The sequence below is a fragment of the Rosa rugosa genome, chromosome 7 (assembly GCF_958449725.1).
Source record: "Rosa rugosa chromosome 7, drRosRugo1.1, whole genome shotgun sequence".
Classification (NCBI taxonomy): Eukaryota; Viridiplantae; Streptophyta; class Magnoliopsida; order Rosales; family Rosaceae; genus Rosa; species Rosa rugosa.
This window is the reverse complement of record NC_084826.1, coordinates 24,373,012-24,394,898: the sequence shown is the minus strand read 5'-3', so window position 1 is coordinate 24,394,898 and position 21,887 is coordinate 24,373,012. Positions and strand designations below refer to the sequence as shown.

Genomic DNA, 21,887 nt, shown 5'->3' with positions numbered 1-21,887 from the left:
TGGTTCCAACTAAAAGTTGCCCCCCAAACAAAAAAGGCTGGTGCTATTCACACACTCATTTTCTCTATTCACACACCTCCTTCATTTTTCTATTACTTTAATTTAATTCTTTTTTACAAATTATCCTAACTACCCTCCCTTGCAATTCTGATTATTTTTCTTTTTTCTATTTGCCAAGTCAATTATGAATCAAACATCAATACGTCATTATACAATAAATTAATTTTTTTTTTACCCATAAATGAAGGAAAAATAATATGTTCTTTAAGTAGAATGACCTGTATTATTAGAAAAGAAATATATGCTTCCAGGTAATTACGTTCATCCAATTGAATCTATATTGCAAAATTTTTCCTCAACCTTGCATAATACATTCTTATTATTTATGGGTGAGTGTTCTAATAATACAGTTATCTAAAATACATTATATTAACAGTTCATACCATTAATTATGCGTGTATCTACATTTGTCTAGCCGCTCAGGTTAGTTTCATCAAACAATTGATTTTGAACTATACTCCAATTTTTTTATTTTTTATACCTACAAATTTCTCAAATTTGCAGACTGCGTTTGAAAATGGTTTATCGTCAATCTATAAGAGTTGAGAAACTCTAGTAAGCTAGGTGCAATATTGGAACCCGAGACAACAAGGGAGTAAAGCATGCGTCTTACCCCTCCTACTTGTATGAGTACAAACTTTGCAATTTTGATTTAGTTGGATGAACCAAATTACCTGGGAAGCAGATTTCTCGTCTAATAATACAAGTCATTCCACTTAATGAACGTATTATTTTTTTCTTTATTTATAGGTAAAAGAAAATTGATTTATTGCATAATGATATTTGATTCATGATTGACTTGCCAAATAGAAAAAAAAAAAAAAAAAAAAAACAGAAGGAAAAGAATCAGAATTGCAAGTGAGGGTAATTAGGGTAATTTGTAAAGAATAATTGAATTAAAGTAATAAAAAAAATAGAGGAAGTGTGTGAATAGAGAAAATTGGTGTGTGAATAGCACAAGCAAAAAAAAATGCTCGTTTTTGAGATTCCATATTTGGGTTTTCATCCATCCATGATCACCACCCAAAATATGTGGAGTTGACAATAGCTCCATTGTTGACGTTAACATATATACAAGAAGAGCTAAATCAAGGCATGATGGTCTACATCTCATCAACCCACTTCAATGTTTTATAAGGTACGTACGTATTCTTCAGTTTATAAACATCAAGTAGTATTAATTAGTTGGCATTTCATTTGTTACACTAATCTCAATCAGTAGGTATGGACAGCTAGATCTCTATCTTCTCATTCAATTACCATACTCTGTTTCCATATTTGCTTCTAGGTTCCAAGTGTGGTCTGTAAAGTTGCTTCTGGCTTCATTATTCCACCTGGACTAAGGAGGATAGTATTTTTTTATAAATAAAATAAAATAAAATAAAAAAAATTAACTTGGGTGCTCATTATTCTACTCCTTTAAAATTCATAATGGTTAAGGAAGAGAGGTGAATTTGCCTTGCAATGTTGGTGCGATGGTGACTTCTCTGGTTCGCAAAAACAACCGGTCTGAAGAAATGGGTACTTTGAGCATAAGAAGAAATTGGTTATGCATGAAGTGGAACTTGTGTATGAATTTATAGGGATTTAGTACAAGTTCACATCTAGGTCACAACTCACAAGTCTACGATTATGTTTTTTTTTTTCTAGTCTAGATAGTGTCTACTAAAATTTCAAAAATAACATGTGCTCAAAAAAGGGTGGGTCATTATATACGCTTTAGTTAGATTCTTGTTAGTTTTGGCACATTTTTTTCAGAATTCTTGACATTATATATCATATCTAACGTTTAATATATGTATGTGTGTATGTGCGTGTGTTTGCCGTATGACTTATTGTAAGCATAGTCTCTTTCTTATACTTTAGGTCATTTTGAATAATTAGATACAGCATATGCGTATCCATTGGGAATCTTATGTATGGATACCGTGGTCTTTGTGTTTCCCCTCTATTTAGTCATCAATAAAATCTATTATTGTTTCTCTTTGGAAAAGAAAAAAGAAGAAGTATTTCTGTTGAATATGAGTAATTTTGCATGCAAAGACGAAGGTGAACATAACTATATTTCTATATCCTCAATCGAACGAAAAAAGAAAAACTATACTTCTATATCGTTCAAAAAAAAAAATTATACTTCTATATGCAGCATAAAATTGACATAACCAAAGAAACTCACATAACTCATAGCCTCATAGTGTAGTTGTTGTTTCATGTTCACTTGGGCAAAGACCTAACCGTTCTGCTAGGGTTTAATCGTGAACTTCTCGGTTTCCAATCCAAATTCTCAAAATTGTTGGCCATGGCCATTGCTAGCCTTATGGCTAAATGGATCTTATTTCTCGTCACTTTCGTTCAACCAACGGTGCTGTGTGGGGGTATTTGGATTTCGAAGACGGTGTATCAAGCTCAGAGCAACATTTGGTTGTTGACAAGGGTTGGTGGCTCGCGGAGACTCTGGTGCGACTCTCTGATGGCTTTCGACCGGGGCTTCTTGGCTTGGATTTGGCTGCTACAGGTGGTAATGGTGTTGGCAGCGATAATCTCAAAATGGTGAAGAACGGGTTCAGAGGTGGACGGACTGGTGTTGGGGTGATTGCTGACAACTGTACTGTTCTATTTCGATCTGTGTTTGTTGGAGAGGCTGATGGCTGGGAAGGGCTGCTTCGGTAGGATCTGTGGCGGTGTTATGCGGCGGCGATGTATGGCGGAGGAGGTGGTGATCTGGAATTTGGTGGTTGCATACCGGCTGACAAGGATGGTTGCGGTGGTTCTACCATCGTTGGGTGAGGTGGTCTGCGATGTCGATGTCCTCTGGCAGCGGCATAGGTTGCCGGTGGTAGTGGTGGTGGTCTGGAACTCCATGGAGAAAGCTATGGGATGCCCTTAGCATTTCCTGATTGGGTGCCCTTAGGGTTTCCATACCTTGGGCTATTTGGATTTTGGACCAGGCTTTCTTTGGATGGTGATATGGACGTCATGGGCTCGGGTAGAATTGGAAGGGGAGTCTGCTACTCCTCTTTCGAAAAGTATTTAAATTTTTTAGGTCGCAAAGATCATAATCTCTTAGGGTTTTTTATTCTTACTTCGGAGATTACTGATCTTTGTTTAGAATAATGGTATGCAAATTGTCTAAAAGGTGGGTGTACTGGGGTATAGTGGGTTCTTATTATTGTGGAGTCTCAGGATACTCTGAGAAACGATTTTTTATGTCGACCTGAGTGTTTTGTTTTTGTACTGCATGCTGAATAAAATAAAAAATAAAAAATAAAAAAAATAAAAAAAACTCATAGCCTCATGGGCAAAGCCAAGCCAATTCCGGTGTAGGCAAAGCCAAGCCAATTCCAAACGTGTATAGTACTGGCAGTGATGGAAAATTGCATATCAAAAGTGAACATATGATATCATGTGGTATGTGGTAGTGTGGTACCACTATATTGACCACTTTATATCCTTGTCCATTACCATTACCAATACTAGTGCATGTGCTTCATTTACAAAATTATAACCAATTAATTGATTAAAGATAAATGAGAATATATAATAGATGTGCACCCAACACAGTCACATATACTCCTGTCGATATATACGACCAACTACGGAGACTGGAGGTGGGACAATTGTCCTATAAGGATAGTTTGGCCGGTGCACGAAAGTTGTAATATTTTTGTAGAAAAAAAATATTAATTAGGCCATTATTTTGGTCAACAATTCATTTCATTTTCACAGGTTGGTTTCTGTAGTCCCAGCTCCCGGGTCAGCCACAAGTTTAAAGCACATCAAAAAAAAAAAAAAAAACAGAAAAAGAATTAAGAGAAGCTTTTGAATGTTGAATAATGGTGAAGATAGACCGCAAACAATATATTAATAGGGAATATAAATCAGACAGATTTTCGAATATTGATAGCGCAAATTGCCTTTAAAAATAGGGAAAATTTCGCAAACAGTACACCAAGTAAATGCCACTAATAATTCTTATACACAAAGTTTCAAACCAAACATTTCGGTACACGAAATCTGAAACTCGACCCACTATCAGTACACAATGTCAATTTTTGACACCAAAATATCCATTATGCCCTCAGTTTTTTTTTTTTTTTAATAATTTTTTTTTTCTGTTATTTTTTTTCCTTCGTTTATAAATGACTCGAGTCATTTTTTTTTTTTCTGTTATGCGAGGTGAGGAAGGCGGCGTTGGAAGCGAGGGAGTAAGCCGGGAAGAAGGAAGAAGAAAGAGATAAAACGAAGGAAAAAAAAAATAACAGAAAAAAAAATTATTAAAAAAAAAAAGAACTGAGGGCATAATGGATATTTTGGTGTCAAAAATTGACGTCGTGTACTGATAGTGGGTCGAGTTTTAGATTTCGTGTACAGAAATGTTTGGTTTGAAACTTTGTGTATAAGAATTATTAGTGACCTTTACTTGGTGTACTGTTTGCGAAATTTACCCTTAAAAATAATTTATCATAAACTGAGCCTCTTAAAACGAGCATTCAAAAAATAACAGTCTGATCTCACTTGAACCTCCATGAATCTATAGTGCTGTGTATTCAAATTCGAAGCTACAGAATAAAAGGTATGCTAAAATAAAGTTTTTAAAGATAGGAAGAATAAAAATCTAAAGTCCAAAATAGGCTTGAGTTGTCTATTTATAGGGCCGGAAAATGAGTCAACGAGTTAATACTGCAAGTCTGCAACTGACCAATACAGGCACTTCACAAGTTCTTAGTGCATAGATCAACCTTTTGCGACAGTCATTAATAGACCAAACCTCCAAATTTTTACTTGACATGTCTTTAAGCCCATGTGGATAACATCAACATTAGTCTGGTGGGCTGCTCTCTTGTGTGTCACTAGTCATCCCAAAGCCTACATACGAAATCCTCAGGTCAGCAAGTTTATTTTCCTCTAATCAAACTTCAAAAAATTCATTTACAGTAGCTCGGGATTTCAAAAAATACAGTAAGCTCGTGGCAACATCAACTTTCCTCATTCTTAAGAAAATAAATTTCAGCAACTGCAAATATAGAGATCTCACGATGGAGTAATTTTGGGAACGCCCTATTCCCACTTTGAGTTTTCAGAAGCATGACTTAAGTATGCTTCTAGCTCGACTGGGCTGATAATATTCAAATGCTACATACGCGTAAGGTATTCAAACATATCAATACCAATTAAAGGCTACAGACCCCTAAAGTATATTCATATACTGATAGCAAATATAACAAAGCACATTGACTCCCGATACCGCTAACAACATGAAGTGGGACGCTCACCCCAAGTCACTCAACTTGGAGCGAGAGCGGCACCTCAACTACTACTCCCGATAGCACTACTAATGTCACACCACATGAGAGCAACACTCCTGGTGACCCTGATACAGGTACCGCTACCTTCAGGCACGAGAACGGGACAATCACCCTAACCCATCTGAAGCGACAACCTTATAGCAGCACACCTGATGCCATACCTAGCAGGACCTGATCCAGACCTTTCTTGCCTGAGGACTTGGGGGATTGGGGAATTGGTCATCCCAATAGAGCGTCTCTCAATGGGTCATCTACCGTGTACTCCCGGTGTTTCTACTTAGACAAACTCCCCACCCAAGAGAGTTCTTGACCGGGGAATTTGGGGACTTATTTATACCATATGCATATCTAGCATAAACACGGGAAGAACACGCCAACTGGCCACAAGAAAAGCCTTGGGTCCTAACTCTATAAGGTAGGCCCAAAACCCAACACATATACTAGCCTCACATTGCCAACCTTGATAGACCACATCTAGGCCCACATGGGAAAGGAAAGGGTGACAAGCCCAAACCTATCACTATTGAATGTGGTTTATCTGAACAAGAAATACTAAACAAGCTGCAACACATGTCAATGGTTGCTAACAACTATACTACCAACCACAACCTATCCCAAATAGAGATAATTGATCTCTTAGTAACAAGTTTCACTGAGATGCTTCATTCCTGGTGGGACAAGCATCTCTTGAATCTTGATGATTCAAAATCAGCAATCAAACATGCAGTCAAACATGAAAGATACTAGAGAATCTAGATAATGCAAGAAAAGAGTTCAACAAAAGTTCAGCTAAGAAGCCTAGCACAAGCCTTTGGATGCAGAAGTTCACGACAACTGAATCCGAATACGAGCAGGAAGCCTTCATAGCTTACTGGTTATCAAGGTACATTTTTTGTAGTACTGTGATTGAAAAATAAGCCATAACCCTTGCAATTCAATTAGTCGCGGGCAGACGAGTAGATCTTGCATCAGCTGGTCTTTCCGATATATATCGAGAATTGACTTTGTTAAAGCTCAAAATTATAGAACCTATAACTAATTTTGGTGTAAGAAGAAACTCCGCACAACCTGCGACTAAAAAAGTCGTTGTCAAGTCGCCATTTCTTCAACTTTGGGCATGCGAAACATTCTCGAAACTTAGCCCAGAGACCAGAGCTATCAATTATTCTGTGCCAAGATCGGCTCGTTGGAATCAAGTAAATGGTGTTAAAGCAGAGTTACCAGGATCGCTCCTCTCCCTTGCGACCCGCGTTCCGGATCGATTGATCCTGATCGTGGTGCGTTGGCGAACTGGATCGCTGTGTTTGGTGATCTGATATTGAAGCTATGTTTACCCAAGATATATATCTTCTGGTGTTATTGAAGAACATTGATTTCTTCCTTGTGATTAGATTGCGTTCGTCCTCAATTGAATCAACGCAGAAGTTTGATGACTCCCAAATCAGTCTTCTGACTTTCTCACGTCTCTTTTTGTATTTTACTTTTTAATTCAAATTTAAAGCCCCATTATCTTCCTCTCTTTCATATATTGGTCATTAAATTCTTTCTAATTATTGTTATTTGTCATACACAAATTCATTTAATTGGTTCTTTTAGTAAAAAAATTTCTTTAATTGGTCAATGACTTAATAATTTATTAAATACAATTTAAGAATGTGATTATAAAAGTAAAGTGAATAAAATTAAGCAACCTATCCCGACCGTACCGCGTACCGAAGTAACTAGCGTACCGCGTACTCGTACCGTTACAACCCGCGATCCAGGTAACACTGAACACGACTGGTTTTGCTCTCGAGCGAGTTGGCCGGCATAAAGGCTATCATCTTGGTAAGTAATAGTTACCACCTTTTCTTTCTCATGAAAAAAAAAATTATTGGCCTGCTTTACATACACGTACATAATCTTGGCCGGTGAATTTTCTTATCTTTATGGAACACTAGAAAGATTTATGCATGTGTTTAACTACTCTTTTACTTTCTAATTTGATTAAATTAGGCCTGGGATCAGTTCTGAAAACGACATATTTTGCCGGAACCGGAACAGTTAAGCTTGTTTCGGTTCAGTTACCATGTTATTTATATTAGGAACCGTTCTCGAACCGAACCGTTCTCGAACCGAACCGTTCAGTTCGGTTTGGTTTTGACCTATTTTTGGTTCCTGTACCTAACAACAAAATGAAAGAATATTACAGTTTCCCAGCTACACAAGACTGCAGCACATCACATATAAACTCAATCAACTGATGAACTTCAATAGTTCAATGTTCCATCTCCAGAAAGTACAGAACTTCAAGTCTTCAACTACTTGAGAGTTGAGATTACACTTGTTTGTACCCAAAATGAGCATTTTGGCCTGACAAGGCACGTCTTGGAGAAATTGAGCCAATGTCAGTGGCTCAAGCTATATATTGTTGGCAAGTTCGAAATATATATTTAGAGGCTAAATAAAGCCTACTATTGAAGCATGAAAAGTCAACTTTAGCACATTTTCCTACTTTGGCTAGGAGAAACCGAGCTAAACAGAAGGAGCGGCCGCCTGACCAAATAAACTCTAAATGAGCTGAAACTCTGCAGATTCATTCTAGACAGCCCAAGGATCATTTTTTATGAATAGTTCCAGAGCTAGTTTTGAGTGGAAGACCTTCAAACAATCAGTCCAATTTTCTGCAGAAGCAAAACTGGAAAACTGGACCTGTAAGAGGTCCAGCAGCGTTTCCGGCCCAACCACATGGAAGAAAGCTCTGAAAATTTGCCACAATGATCTACACTCATTTTGGATCATTTGATGTGAAGAGGTCCAAGGCCCATTTTGAGTTCTTGGTGGAGATATAGCTGCAGCAAAATTGGAGCAGTAAGTGCTTAAACCTAACATTCCATTAGTGTTTAAGTGCTTAAACCTAACATTCCATTAGTGTTTTAAGTGCTTAAACCTAACATTCCATTAATGTTTAAGTGCTAAAACCTAACCCATTATGAGTTGTTTAAGGCCAAATAGTGTTGCTTGGTAGCCTATATATAGAGGCTACAACAAGTAGAAAAACAAGAACAACACAATTCAAAACATCTCTAAGATGATCTAAGTTCTCTCTAGAGCAACCTCTCTAAGAGCAACTCCTCTCCTTCTCTTTCTCTTATCGGTGATCACACTCCTAGTCCTAGTCTTCTCAGAAGCCGACTTTCAGTGCCACCAAACCCTCTGTCAACGTCCTTCGGTCCTAGTCTCCTCGGGAGCCGACGGTAGTGCCGCGACCAAAACAACAAGAACACAATTCAACAAACATCTCTAAGATGATCTAAGTTCTCTCTAGAGCAACCTCTCTAAGAGCAACTCCTCTCCTTCTCTTTCTCTTATCGGTGATCACACTCCTAGTCCTAGTCTTCTCAGAAGCCGACTTTCAGTGCCACCAAACCCTCTGTCAACGTGCTTCGGTCCTAGTCTCCTCGGGAGCCGACGGTAGTGCCGCGACCACAACGGTTACAGAACCATCCAAGCAAGGGTAACGCCCTAGCAACCCAGCCAAGCTAAAGTCACGCTTTAGCAAGATCTCAATACTTCCCGGTGATTTTGCTCTGCTCAATCTGCAATATTGAGTATCGACTTGTGAACAAGAAGAAACTTCAGCAAAGTCCTCACCACGAGGCACAAAGAATCCCACGATGAGGTTGGTGCTCTCCTCGTCTACAATCGCTTGATAGAAGTCAGGTCAAGGGACACCCCCGACGACCGCACCCAAACGGTGCTGGCACGCCCGCGCAGAAAAGAGACTGTTGACCAGCTGCAACAAAATTGGAGCCAAACAACACTATTACATAATGCAATCAATGCATTAATGATTAATGGCTTAATGAGTTAATGGCATGAAAATAAGAAAAAGAAACAATGAAACAAAGATTGTTCCAACAATAAACTGATGCAGTATAATCATTACAATGCACAAAGCATTGTATCCACAACCCACAAATATTGCAGTCTTCCACATGTGCAACATAAACATCTTTGAATGAAAAAAGAACCAAACTGAAATCGATAAACCAGTTTACTCCACATTCCAACTTCCAAACTGCATTCATTCTTTGATCCATAGTCCATACTCTATAGAGAGAGATGCTTTAAAACTGAATTCCTGCATTAATACTATAATTGAACATGAGACCAAAACATCGAACCAAAACAAAAGCAAAACAGTCCCAAAACATGGACCAAAACATAACCAACACATTCCCAAAACCTGGAACCAAAACAGAAGCAAAATAGTCGCAAAGTCTGGAACCAAAACAGAAGCAAAAACACAATGCAAAAGCAAACTGCAGATTGCAAAGTCATACATCAATGAACTCAAATGATACAAACTGATACAAAAACACAATGAACTGAAATGATACAAACTGATATGTATTATGTATCACTCTTTTACACATCAATACACAACACAATGAACAAAGCATAAACTGAAAACACAACACAAACTGCATTCTATACTTACTGATTTTCACAAACTGATTTTCACAAAATGATACATAGTTTCATACTGAAATGATAACAAAAACAAAGTTGCTCCCCTTAGGCAGTCACTTTGATGGTTCTTGAACTTTTTTTGGTTGACTTAGCTACATCAGAAGTTGTGCATGTCCTGCTGACCTTACTAGCCTTTGAAGGTATCGATGATGCAGTTGCCTCCTTCTCCTTCCTTTCCCTTTCTTCTTTATCTTGTTCTGCATAACCAATAATTGAAACACATGGATTTGATCAGAAACTGCAACATATGTAACAGAAAAAGTCAAACACAAACAATGAGGGAATCACACCTTTTTCCACATCTTCAAACCATTCCATTTCCTCCGGAGTATGAACATAAGCCAAGCCTGTAATGGAATCTGATTTCAGCCAGTTTTGAAGGCAAATTAATGCCTCAACTGATCTAGGAGTTAAAGAACTCATGTGAGATCTATAACCCTCTTTCCGGTGCTGAAAGTAGATTCACTTGCCACTGTCGACACTTGGATGGCGAGAACATCTTTGGCTACAGCTTGGAGGTTGGGATATTTAGGGTCATTAAGCTTCCACCAGGTTAAAATCTTGAACTCAACTCCTTTGGGAGGCTTCTCCATAGGATCTAAAAGGTACCTATTAACCTCATTGTTCACCACAACTGCATCACCACCTTCAAGCTCTCTATCCCAGTCCTCAAGAATATCTGCCATCTTGCCGGTAACTCTAGTTGAATTGTATCTGCTACTGCCAGCAGTTTGAGTCACCTCTGATGATCTGGTTCTTTGTGAACTCTATGAAGGCAGCGAAGCGACATACAAATCAGTCAAGTTGATCACCAAATCTTTCAATTCAACACTTTTCTTCTTAACCGCTTCCCATTAAAGCATTCCTTGTCGGTTTAGGTTTCACTATTAGATTCCTAATGTATCACAACTTGTAGCCTTTCTTGTAGACTAAGCAATGGATTACTATCCTTAATGAATTGATACACTACTTCATTAAGTCACTAGTATTGATTTACTGTTTGTATCCATGTTAAACTAGGATTGATATTAAGCTAGTCATCAATTACTTTATGATGATATGTGTTATGTCCATATTTGATCTTACAATCTCCCCCTTGGACTTACACATATCATGCTCGATGATTTGCACCAGAGAACATCAAAACCTACTTAACTTACTGAAGTGCGCGCCAGATAACAAACTTAAATCGAAAATCCATTCCAACATGGTCAGATCACAGTTACTTATGCAGAGCAAGAAACAGTATACATTTTAACAAAAATGCAAAGTTTCAAAACCACTAACACAAGCTTCTGCAATCCACATATGTTCAACCAGAAGTGATACAATATATGTTAATGTGTATCAACAAGTAAACATATATTAGGTCCTACTTTATGTTTCTAAAACCAGAAACTCAAGCAAATTCACTGAACACTGATGGCTTAAAAATATTGCTTGAACCTTATCATCATGCTTCACATGATTTAAGCCATCTGATAGCAAGTATAACTTTAAACACAAAATCGATAATTTTCAGAACATTCAACAAAAACTGCAGCAATAACCAAAATCTGAAAATACCTCAAAATTTATTAATAATAAAATCTGTCATTACAAATAAGTTGTGATAAATAAAGTCAAAAGATCACAACTAAAAATACAAGAACTCAAAAACCTTAGAAATTTAAATTGCTCCAACTGGATAAACTCTCTACTGAACCTAAGCATCTAGATTAGCTAAAACTCCAATGCTGGCTGTATGTTTCTGGAATGCTGCTACTGACAAGGCCTTGGTGAAGGGGTCTGCTAGCTGTGAATTCGTGTCAATGCTCAAAACAGCTATCTCACCATGCTTAACCCTTTCTCTAACACTGTAATACTTTAAATCAATGTGTTTAGAATTATTTGATCTTTTACTGTTCTTGCTAAAGAAAACAGCTGCTTCATTATCACAATAAATCACAAGTGTGCCTGCCACAATGTGACTTAACACTTTGGTCTGCATCAAGAAATTCCTGATCCAAAGTCCTTCACACACAGTTTCATATACTGCAATAAATTCAGCTTGCATGGTGGAGGTTGAAACTAGAGTTTGCTTCATGGTTTTCCAAGCAACTGCACCTCCTGCTAGCATGTACACATATCCACAAGTTGACTTCTTGGAGTCTGGATAGTTCCCTGCGAAATCAGAATCTGAAAATCCAACGAGTTTCAAATCCTCCACTTGCCTATAAACTAGCATGTGACTTTTAGTTTTCTGCAGGTATCTCAACATTTTCTTCCCAGCTACCCAATGTTCATGGCCTGGATTAGATTGAAATCTCGATAAAATCCCTACTGCAAAAGACAAGTCTGGCCTAGTGCAGACTTGTGCATACATGAGACTTCCTACAAGTCTAGCATAAGGCTTTGACTCCATATCTTCTTTCTCAACATCACTTTTGGAACTTTGCTTCTTGGTTAGTTTATCTCCTTTGGACATGGGGACTTCTCCAGCTGCACACTTCTCCATACCAAATCTCTTAGAAACTTTGGTAATATAATTCTGTTGAGACAAACTAAGTAGTCTATGTGCTCTATCTCTTTTAATCTCAATGCCTAGTACATAGGATGCTTCTCCTAAGTCTTTCATGTCAAAATTCTTTGACAGAAAGCTCTTGGTGTCTTTAAGCAGTTTAATGTTACTGCTAGCCAAAAGTATATCATCGACATAGAGTACTAGGAAAATAAAATTGTTCCCAACTGTCTTCAAGTAAACACACTCATCAACAAGATTTTCTGTAAATCCAAAAGTAGAAATCACATAATCAAATTTCTTGTACCACTGTCTAGAAGCTTGTTTTAGGCCATAAATTGATTTTCTCAACCTGCATACTAAGTTTTCACTTCCAGCTTGCACAAAACCTTCTGGCTGCCTCATATAAATCACTTCATTTAGTTCGCCATTCAAGAAGGTTGTCTTAACATCCATCTGGTGCAGCTCCATATCAAAATGAGCAACTAAAGCCATGATTATCCTAAACGAGTCTTTTGTAGAAACTGGAGAAAAAGTCTCAGTAAAATCAATGCCCTCCTTCTGTGTAAAACCCTTGGCAACTAATCTTGCTTTATGTCTCTCTACATTGCCATTTGCATCTCTTTTGGTTTTGAAAACCCATTTACAACCTATAGGTTTCTGATTAGGGTCAGGTTCAACTAATTCCCAAACTGCATTTTGGCTCATGGAATCAATTTCTGCTTCCATTGCTAGCTGCCATTGGTGAGATTCATTACTTTCAATAGCCTGGTTAAATGTAGTTGGATCATTGTCCTCTGCACAGTCCGTTTCAATTTCTGCTTCTTGCAGATAAACAATGTAGTCACTATCTTCCCCCCCATAAGTTGGTTTTCTTGCTCTCTGTGATCTTCTAGGCTGAGGGTTGACAGGGACTTGATCAGTTACTGGGTCAGTTACTTGGTCAGTGACTTGACCAGTGACATGTACTTGACCAGTTACATGGTCAGTGACATGACCAGTTACATGACCAGATACTGGATCAGGGACAGTTACGTGGTCAGTTACTCGACCAGTGACTCGATCAGTTACATCTTGTTCTAAAGGCAATACAACACTTATATTCTCATCCGACACAATTTCCTCAAAATTTGAGGTTAAATCCTCAAGGTTTGTATTGTGAACTTTTTCACTTAGAAACTTTACTTGATGTGTTTCAAAAATTCTAGGTGAATGATGAGCAGAATATAATTTATAGCCTTTAGATTTATCTGGATAACCTATAAAATAGCAACTAACTGTCTTAGGATCAAGTTTATTCAAGCTTGGATTATAAATCCTAGCTTCTGCATGACATCCCCAAACATGGCAGTGATGAAGACTAGGTTTTCTACCACACCAAAGCTCAAAAGCAGTATTTTCTATGGCTTTGCTAGGTGTTCTGTTGCAAATATAATTTGCAGTTTTTAAAGCCTCACCCCACAGAAATTTAGGCAAACCTGTTGTACACATCATACATCTAACCATGTTCAAAAGAGTCCTATTCTTTCTCTCTGCAACACCATTCTGTTGTGGGTTATAGGGTGTTGTATATTGAGCTTTAATTCCATTGTCTTGCAAAAACAAGGCAAATGGACCCTTTTGTTGGCCGGATTCAGTGTATCTGCCATAGAACTCACCCCCTCTATCGGATCTTACTGTTTTGATTTTCTTTTCTAGTTGATTTTCTACCTCAGACTTAAAGATTTGAAAAGCTTTCAATGCTTGTGCCTTTTCTGAAAGTAGATAAACATAACTGTATCTAGAAAAATCATCAATGAATGTGATAAAATACACATTCCCACAGATAGTTTGATGCCTAAATGGTCCACATATATCAGTGTGTATGAGTTCTAATAAATTTTGGCTTCTATATGCAGTCTTCTTTCTAGTATTAGTTATTTTTCCCTTAAAGCATTTAACACAGTCTGTTAGATCAGAAAAATCAAGTTCATTTAGGATGTTGTTTTTCACCAAAATTTTCAGTCTCTCTTTTGAAACATGGCCGAGTCTTCTATGCCATAAAAATGCAGACTTTTCATTTAGTTTGGTTCTTTTAACACCTGTTAAAGTGCTAGTACTGTTGGTGTTATTTTCAACAAGTAAAATTTCTTGTTGAGCCATTGAACAATTTAACTGTAAATAATCATTCATAATAACACCAGAACCAATTTGAACAGAATTTTTAGAAATAAGAATTCCATTACTATCCATAACAAGTCTACAACCAGATTTTACTAAAAGAGAAACTGAAACTAAATTCCTTCTCATGGAAGGTACATAAAAAACATTGTCCAGAACTAATAATTTTCCTAATCCTAAATCGAGCTTTAAGGTTCCAATAGCCTTGACTGCCACTCTCATGCCATTTCCTACACACAGGTTCACTTCATCACTTTTTGGGATTCTCCTCCTTATGAATCCTTGCAAAGAATTAGTAATATGAATAGGTGAGCCTGAATCTATCCACCAAGACTGTGGTTCAACATTTATAAGATTAATTTCTAAGGAAAAAACTGTATTAGAAAAAATCTTACCCTTTTTGGCTAACCAATTCTTACAGCCAGTGCAGTCCTTTTTCATGTGTCCTACTCTTTTGCAAAAGTAGCAGTTGAACCTGAATGGCCTGTTTTCCTTGGCCACTGCAGCTGTTGAACTCTTAGTTATGGCTTTGGTAGGCTTGAGCTTATTCTGGGGCTTTTTCCTTTTAGGCTTCTCAATGAGGTTAATGGTTGTAGCAGGTTCCTTTTCTTCCTTGATCCTAGATTCCTCATCCACACAGATGGATATAAGTTCATCTAGAGTCCAGTTTCCCTTTTGAGAGTTGTAACTGGTCCTAAGATGACTAAAACTGTTAGGCAAGGAATGTAGTGCATAATGCACTACTTGCTCATCCCTAACCCCCATTAAGAGTTCCCTGAGTCTGCCATTTATATTGATCATCTTCATAATATGCTCTCTAACTCCCCCTGAACCCATGTACTTCAAATCATGAAACTCCTTGGTTAGCCTAGCTGCTTCTGCTTTTTCACTTTCTTTAAACTTAGCACCTATGAGTTCCAGAAAATCTGATGCTAGCTCAGGCTCTTCTGTACTTCCCCTGACAGTCTTAGACATAGATGTTCTGATGAGGTTCTTAGCCATTCTATTGGATCTATGCCACTTCTTGTAAAGGTCAGTATCTTTCTTGGTGCTCTTTTCATTTAACTCTTCAGGCTTATCCTCAGTAAAGCAGTAGTCTATGTTCTCATGCATTCCCATATAATTTTCCACAGAGTCTAGCCAAGCTCTATAGTTGGTTCCAGTTAACATCAAGACACTGTTCAAGTTCATGTAAGAGTTACCTAAGGAGCAAAACAAAAATTCGAGTGAGTTCTCAGTTTGTAAAGAAAATATGTTTAAGTTTTCTGTGTTTTATTTAGCTTTAAGTAACCAAAACAAGAACATACAGAAAACCTAAACAACCATACTTGCATTCATGTCAGTCCATAACAAAAACAATATTAAGCATCACTTTTGAGCAGAAACTTAATATCCTGGAGTTCTTTATCAATATGCCATGTTCAATGAAAACAAGTTATCCAAAGAAATTTATCCACATCTTTAGACAGAAGAAAAATTTCTAAGTATCCGTATTTATTTTCATCAAGCATGCATACTGCTGTTTTGTATTCTAAAACCATACTTAACCACTTCTTTGGAAGATAAAACTGAAGCATAGTTTTAAAACACAAAACACAATTTCAGTTTTGTTACTCGATCAGGTACAGTTACTTGGTCAGTTACTTGACCAGTTATACGTACCTGATCAATGTTTTCTGCCAACATCAATGAAGGATGCTTTGTGCATCATAATCACTTATGCCAACAGAAAACCACAAAACATATGAGCTCTTTTACTTTACATTCTATCCAGATTCATCCTTGTAAGAAAATTAAGCTCTTGTATCTGTCAACTTTAACAACGTGTAAACAAAATCTGGGAGATTTCTGTTCTTCATACAATTTTACACAATCACAGATACAATACCATATCATCAATCAATTCAACATGCATATTCAAGCATAACCAAAATTGATTCGATTCCAAGAAACCACAGAACAATCAAGAAATTGTAAATTTCATCCGGTCACCATCTACTCTAGCCTAACGCACGCCGGGAATGCAACTAGGGTTCTTGGGCACAATCAAAAATTCAATTATCATGCTATGAATCAAAATCAATCTCACAGAAAAACCTGTTTTTGCTTTTTCCCCAATTTGCTGCTTAAAAAAAAATCATAGCGGAAGCGTGAATTTTATAATTAACCAGATGCAGCAGTCGACTTAAGTAACTTACCTTGATCAGGTACCTGACCAGTTACTTGGTCAGTTACCTGGTCAGTTACTTACTTGGTCAGGTACCTGACCAGTTACATGACCAGTGACTTGGTCAGTAACCTGATCAATTACTTGACCCGTAAAGCAAAAACCCTTAAAAAAAAAAAAATTTATGTTTGTTTTGCAAAACCCTAAAACGATTTTTCATATTTGTGAGCCTATGCTCTGATACCAATTGTAAAACCATAGTTACATGCTCACAACATATGCACAACAATCAAAAAGGATTAAGGCTTACCTTCAGCAATAACAGTCATGGATTCCATCTTATGCAACTGCTTAACTCGATCACTGAATGTGGTCTTCTGTTACTTACCAACTTGCTTCTCAATGGACAGAACAATATGCAATAGTCGTGGTAGTAATCAGGGACCAATTCATCTGTATATATATGAGACTTAAACCTCAAGAAGCTTCCCATTAAAGCATTCCTTGTTGGTTTAGGTTTCACTATTAGATTCCTAATGTATCACAACTTGTAGCCTTTCTTGTAGACTAAGCAATGGATTACTATCCTTAATGAATTGATACACTACTTCATTAAGTCACTAGTATTGATTTACTGTTTGTATCCATGTTAAACTAGGATTGATATTAAGCTAATCATCAATTACTTTATGATGATATGTGTTATGTCCATATTTGATCTTACAACTAAATCATCCATGTTCAACATCTTCTTGCACACATTTTCAAAGTATCTAATCTTATACCTTGGATCCAAAACCAAGGCAACCAACAAGAGTTGGTTAATGTCCTCAAGCGAACCAAAGTATTTTTGGTACTTGGCCCTCATCTTTTGTGCCATCTGAAACAGGATCTTTTGTGTAACATCATGGCTGTCCATAGGTTGACAAAACAAATCTTCAATCTCGGCATGGATTGAAACAATATCATGGAAAGCTTTTGGTGAGGTAGGGTGTTTTGTGGCACTAACACTCAATGTTACATTATAAAACACTTTCAAGAACTTCACAAACACCACTGCCTTTGCCCAATCTACTGCATTAGGCGGTCCAACCCTCTTCCTAGAAGCCCTGCTCCTAATTGCAGACAAATCAACACTAAAATCATCCAGCGCATCACCATCTTCCTCATCAGCCTCTTCATCTTCATCAAAATAAGAAGTGTACTTGGTGTCCTCATCATCTTGCAGCCTATCAAATGCCTTTCTAAGCTCTAAAGCTGTATCCAACATAATGTAGGTGGAATTCCACCTTGTTGGAACATCCAACACACAAATCCTCTTAAAATCATCCACCTCTTTTTCAATACAAGACTTGAATGCATCTAACCTTGATGAACTTGATCTAACATAGCGACCTGCATTTCTTATACTAGACACAGATTTATCCATTAAATGCAGGGCAGACCTCACAATGAGGTTGACTATATGTGCTAAACACCGGACATGCAGAAATTTCCCACCAAAAATAACACTCTTTTCCCAATTGTTCATTTTTTTCCCTAATGTAATCTATGTCATGCTTATTTGCAGAAGCATTATCCACAGAAATAGTCAAGACTCTATCAACAGACCAAGCCCTCAAACATGACTCTAAAATTTTTCTGATTGTAACTCCTTGATGATTTGGAATTACACAGAAATTGAGAACTCTGTTGTGCAATTTCCACCCATTATCTATGAAATGGGCATTTAAGACCATATAGTTGATGTTTTGAAGGGATGTCCAAGTATCGGTTGTCAAGCACACACAATGACAACTTAATTCCCTTCTAAGCTCTTCCTTCTTCGACTCATACATTTTCAAAAAAAATTTCACAATAACCTTCCTACAAGGAATTTTCCATTTCGGAATAGCCACCTTACAGAAATACTTAAATCCTGGTCTTTCAATGGAACTAAAGGGCATTTCATCCATCACTATCATAACTGTTGCAGCTTGAATGCAAGCCTCTTGAGTTTACTGCCTAGCTACCAAACGTTCATCCAAATCATTAGCAACAAGCTGAGTTTGACCCCCTGCTAATTCATTCCTACCCGGATATTCCTTGCATATTTGTTCTATGTGTTTAATCAAAGAACTAGTTCCATTACTAGTCGAATTACATGCTAGGTGAGTAGGACAATACTTACATTGTGCTCTTGTGGTGTGCCCAACTTGCTGCTCAGTTCCATCAACAATCTCCATAATGGGGTGATCCTTCTTCGTGAAATGTCTCCAAATCCAGCTTCTCTCCTTAGACTTCTTCAGTTTCTCAACTTTCTTTGTCCTCTTTCTTTTTGCAGCAGCTTTCTTTGCAGCACCTTTTTTCGTGGTGCTATGATGATGCGATAGAGCTTCTTCAGTTTCTTCTCCTTGCTGTGTTGCAGGTACAATCTCATTTCCACCACTATGAGTACTTGAATTCGAAGAAATAGAATTCAAAGCCATATGAAGATGAAGTGACAGATGAGAGCCTGGAATTAAACGAATCGAGTTAAACAGACGCGTATATACTAATATACCTAGAAAAGGGACGGGATTGAAAGTTTTCGCATCAACCAAAACCGAAAAATTGAGAGAGAAATTAACTTGAACGAAAAATCAAACTGCCTTAAAGTGTTGGGTTCTTGCACCGAAAGCTTCACCGGCAGAGGAAGAAGGCGGCAAATAGAAACAGAGAGCTCGAGGGAGGCCTTGTTGTTTCGAAGTGTGGGGAGAGTGAAAATGGGATGATAGGCTTGAGACGGGGAAAGATTATTTTGATTTGGGACTTGGGATTTATGATTTCGAAGCACAGAGCCACAGATGAAATGAGATGATTTGAGTTTTGCGTTTTTGAATTGAGGAAGGACAATTTTGACTTCGAAAGCTAGGTCTGGAATTGGGGATGAAATAAGGAGGACCGAGAGAGGAAGTGAGGAACTGAGGTTTGACTGTTTGAGGTCGTGTTTGATCGAAGTCTTGGAACATTAGGTCGAGACGTCGAGTTACAAACGAATTACAGGCCTGGGCTTAGGGCAATAGGGCTTGAATTATGGGCTTTTATTTGTGGTAGGCCTGCATATCTCGGTTCCTGCGGTTCTTATATGTTCACAAACAAGCGAACCGGAACCGAACCGGAGACATGAAAACGGTTCAGCTCATGTTATTTATACTAAAATTCGAACCGAACCGCCAGTTCCGATTCGATTCGGTCCGGTTCTACCGGTTCTCGGTGCTAAAGTCCCAGGCCTAGATTAAATGAAACATTGACCGCCTGCATATATATTTTGTTGGATATGTTTGTTGCTGGCAGTGATACCGTTTACTGTCTTAGAGTGGGCAATGTCAGAGCTTCTAACACATCCAAAAGTCATGAAGAAGTTGCAGAATGAGGTGAGGGAAATAGTCGGAAATAAAGCCGACGTAACAGAAGATGATCTGGTGGGTATGCACTACTTGAGAGCAGTAATCAAGGAGACTCTTCGTTTACATCCACCGGTTCCCCTGTTACTGCCCAGGATGGCGACCCAAGATGTGAATGTGAATGGTTACAGCGTTAAGGCCAACACTCAAGTTCTGGTGAATGCATGGCAAATTGGAAGAGATCCCAAGTCGTACAGTAAACCAGAGAAGTATGAGCCAGAGAGGTTCTTGAATAGTGAGATAGATTTCAAAGGGACTGAATTTGAACTCATTCCATTTGGTGCCGGTAGACGAGGCTGCCCAGGCATTCCATTTGGTATGGTTGTTACTGAGATAGCTCTGGCAAGTATAGTACACAACTTTACTTGGTCATTGCCTGGTGATGAAAAATTGGAGGACTTAGACATGACTGAGTCCACGTACTGGTGCAGTCGTACATAGAAAGTATCCTCTGAATGCCGTTGCCATTCCTTACTCTTCCTGAAATTATTATGAATTTGGTGCAGTTGGAACAGAAAATTATGCTCTCATACATGATTAATTCTTATCAGAATCCAACTGGCTAGCTAGAATTTCGTTTCTTCGTTATCTTTGTGACTGAATGCATACACAGGTAATATGTTTATTTATCAATTACCAATCGCTTTGTGGTGTTTATAGACTACCAGATGATTCCTTCTACATATATCTTCATTATAAGTACTTTACTTATATGTACATAGTTGCTTGGTAGTTGCGTTGTAGTTGACCACCCAAACTTTTGAATTTGGTCCCGAGATTTGAAATGGGCAGGAAGCAAGGCTGTCGTAATATGAGAGAGCGTGGCTGGTTTCTCTAATTAATGAACCACCTAATCACAACGACCTGACTGGGTTGTCTGGAGAATGCCGGCTTAGTTACAAATGCATTTAAGTCCATTGTTTCACATCATGCATGGATTTTGTGTATCAAAAAGTTGACCAATTCCTTGTGCAAATGGTTGCCTTCCTAATTTGCTGGACCTTGTGCAACAAACTCCAGGTTAGAGTCTTAGAGCTCCTTTGTTTTTTCCGCATCTAGAGAAATAACTGATCATAGAGCATTACATTTTGTGAGATTGGAAGTTCTAGTCTCATGCTTGTAGACTTGTGAATTGACCTCGGGATTTAAAGTTTTAAACCTTTATTTAGTTGCAGATTGATGGAGCTAGGACATAGCTAGCCCGGCCCTTATTATTCCCTCAGGAATAATGTACAGAGTGATCTTATCTTTTTTCTTGTTCTTATATAAGACTCCTGCATCTAAACGCTGCTTTTCTATATATTTTGTTATGAAATTATGTCATCAAAATTAGTTAGTAAAAAAAACAAAAAATCCTATTCATATCAAGTATAAACTTCACAAATATAAAAGCTAATAGAACCAGGGAACTAATCAAGAACAAACTCGAGCAATAATTAGCACGTACTATACACTTTCTCCTAAAACCAAACTGATCTCAACGTACAAGCAAACGCTACAATTAAATCTAACAATCTTTACTCTTGAGCTCTAACCCTCCTCTTGTTTGATCAGGAGCTTCTTGATCGATCATTGGCTTTGCTATTCCGCCAACATAATGGATTCCCTCGCAACCCTCTCGGCCAGACAACTCTTGCAGCGAATCATGTCATGTTTTCTTGACATAGAAGCTTCCAAGGCGAATATCCGTTTGCCCCAGGACTCTTCGTAAATCTTGAAAGCCAAGCGTTTAATTTCACTCGCCATCCCGTGCA

The 21,887-nt window shown here is 37.9% G+C and overlaps 1 protein-coding gene across 1 annotated transcript; it reads left to right on the top strand.

Moving 5' to 3' along the window:
• The first annotated feature begins 20,052 nt into the window (after positions 1 to 20,052).
• On the top strand, positions 20,053 to 20,574 carry LOC133723093 (cytochrome P450 736A117-like). Its single transcript, XM_062149924.1, has one exon. The coding sequence runs from the start codon at positions 20,053 to 20,055 to the stop codon at positions 20,572 to 20,574; it is 522 nt and encodes a 173-aa protein (XP_062005908.1).
• Positions 20,575 to 21,887: the final 1,313 nt, after the last annotated feature.

Excerpts from the sequence above, each read along its gene's own strand:
- LOC133723093 (XM_062149924.1), top strand. The coding sequence starts at position 20,053 with ATGTCAGAGCTTCTAACACATCCAAAAGTCATGAAGAAGTTGCAGAAT.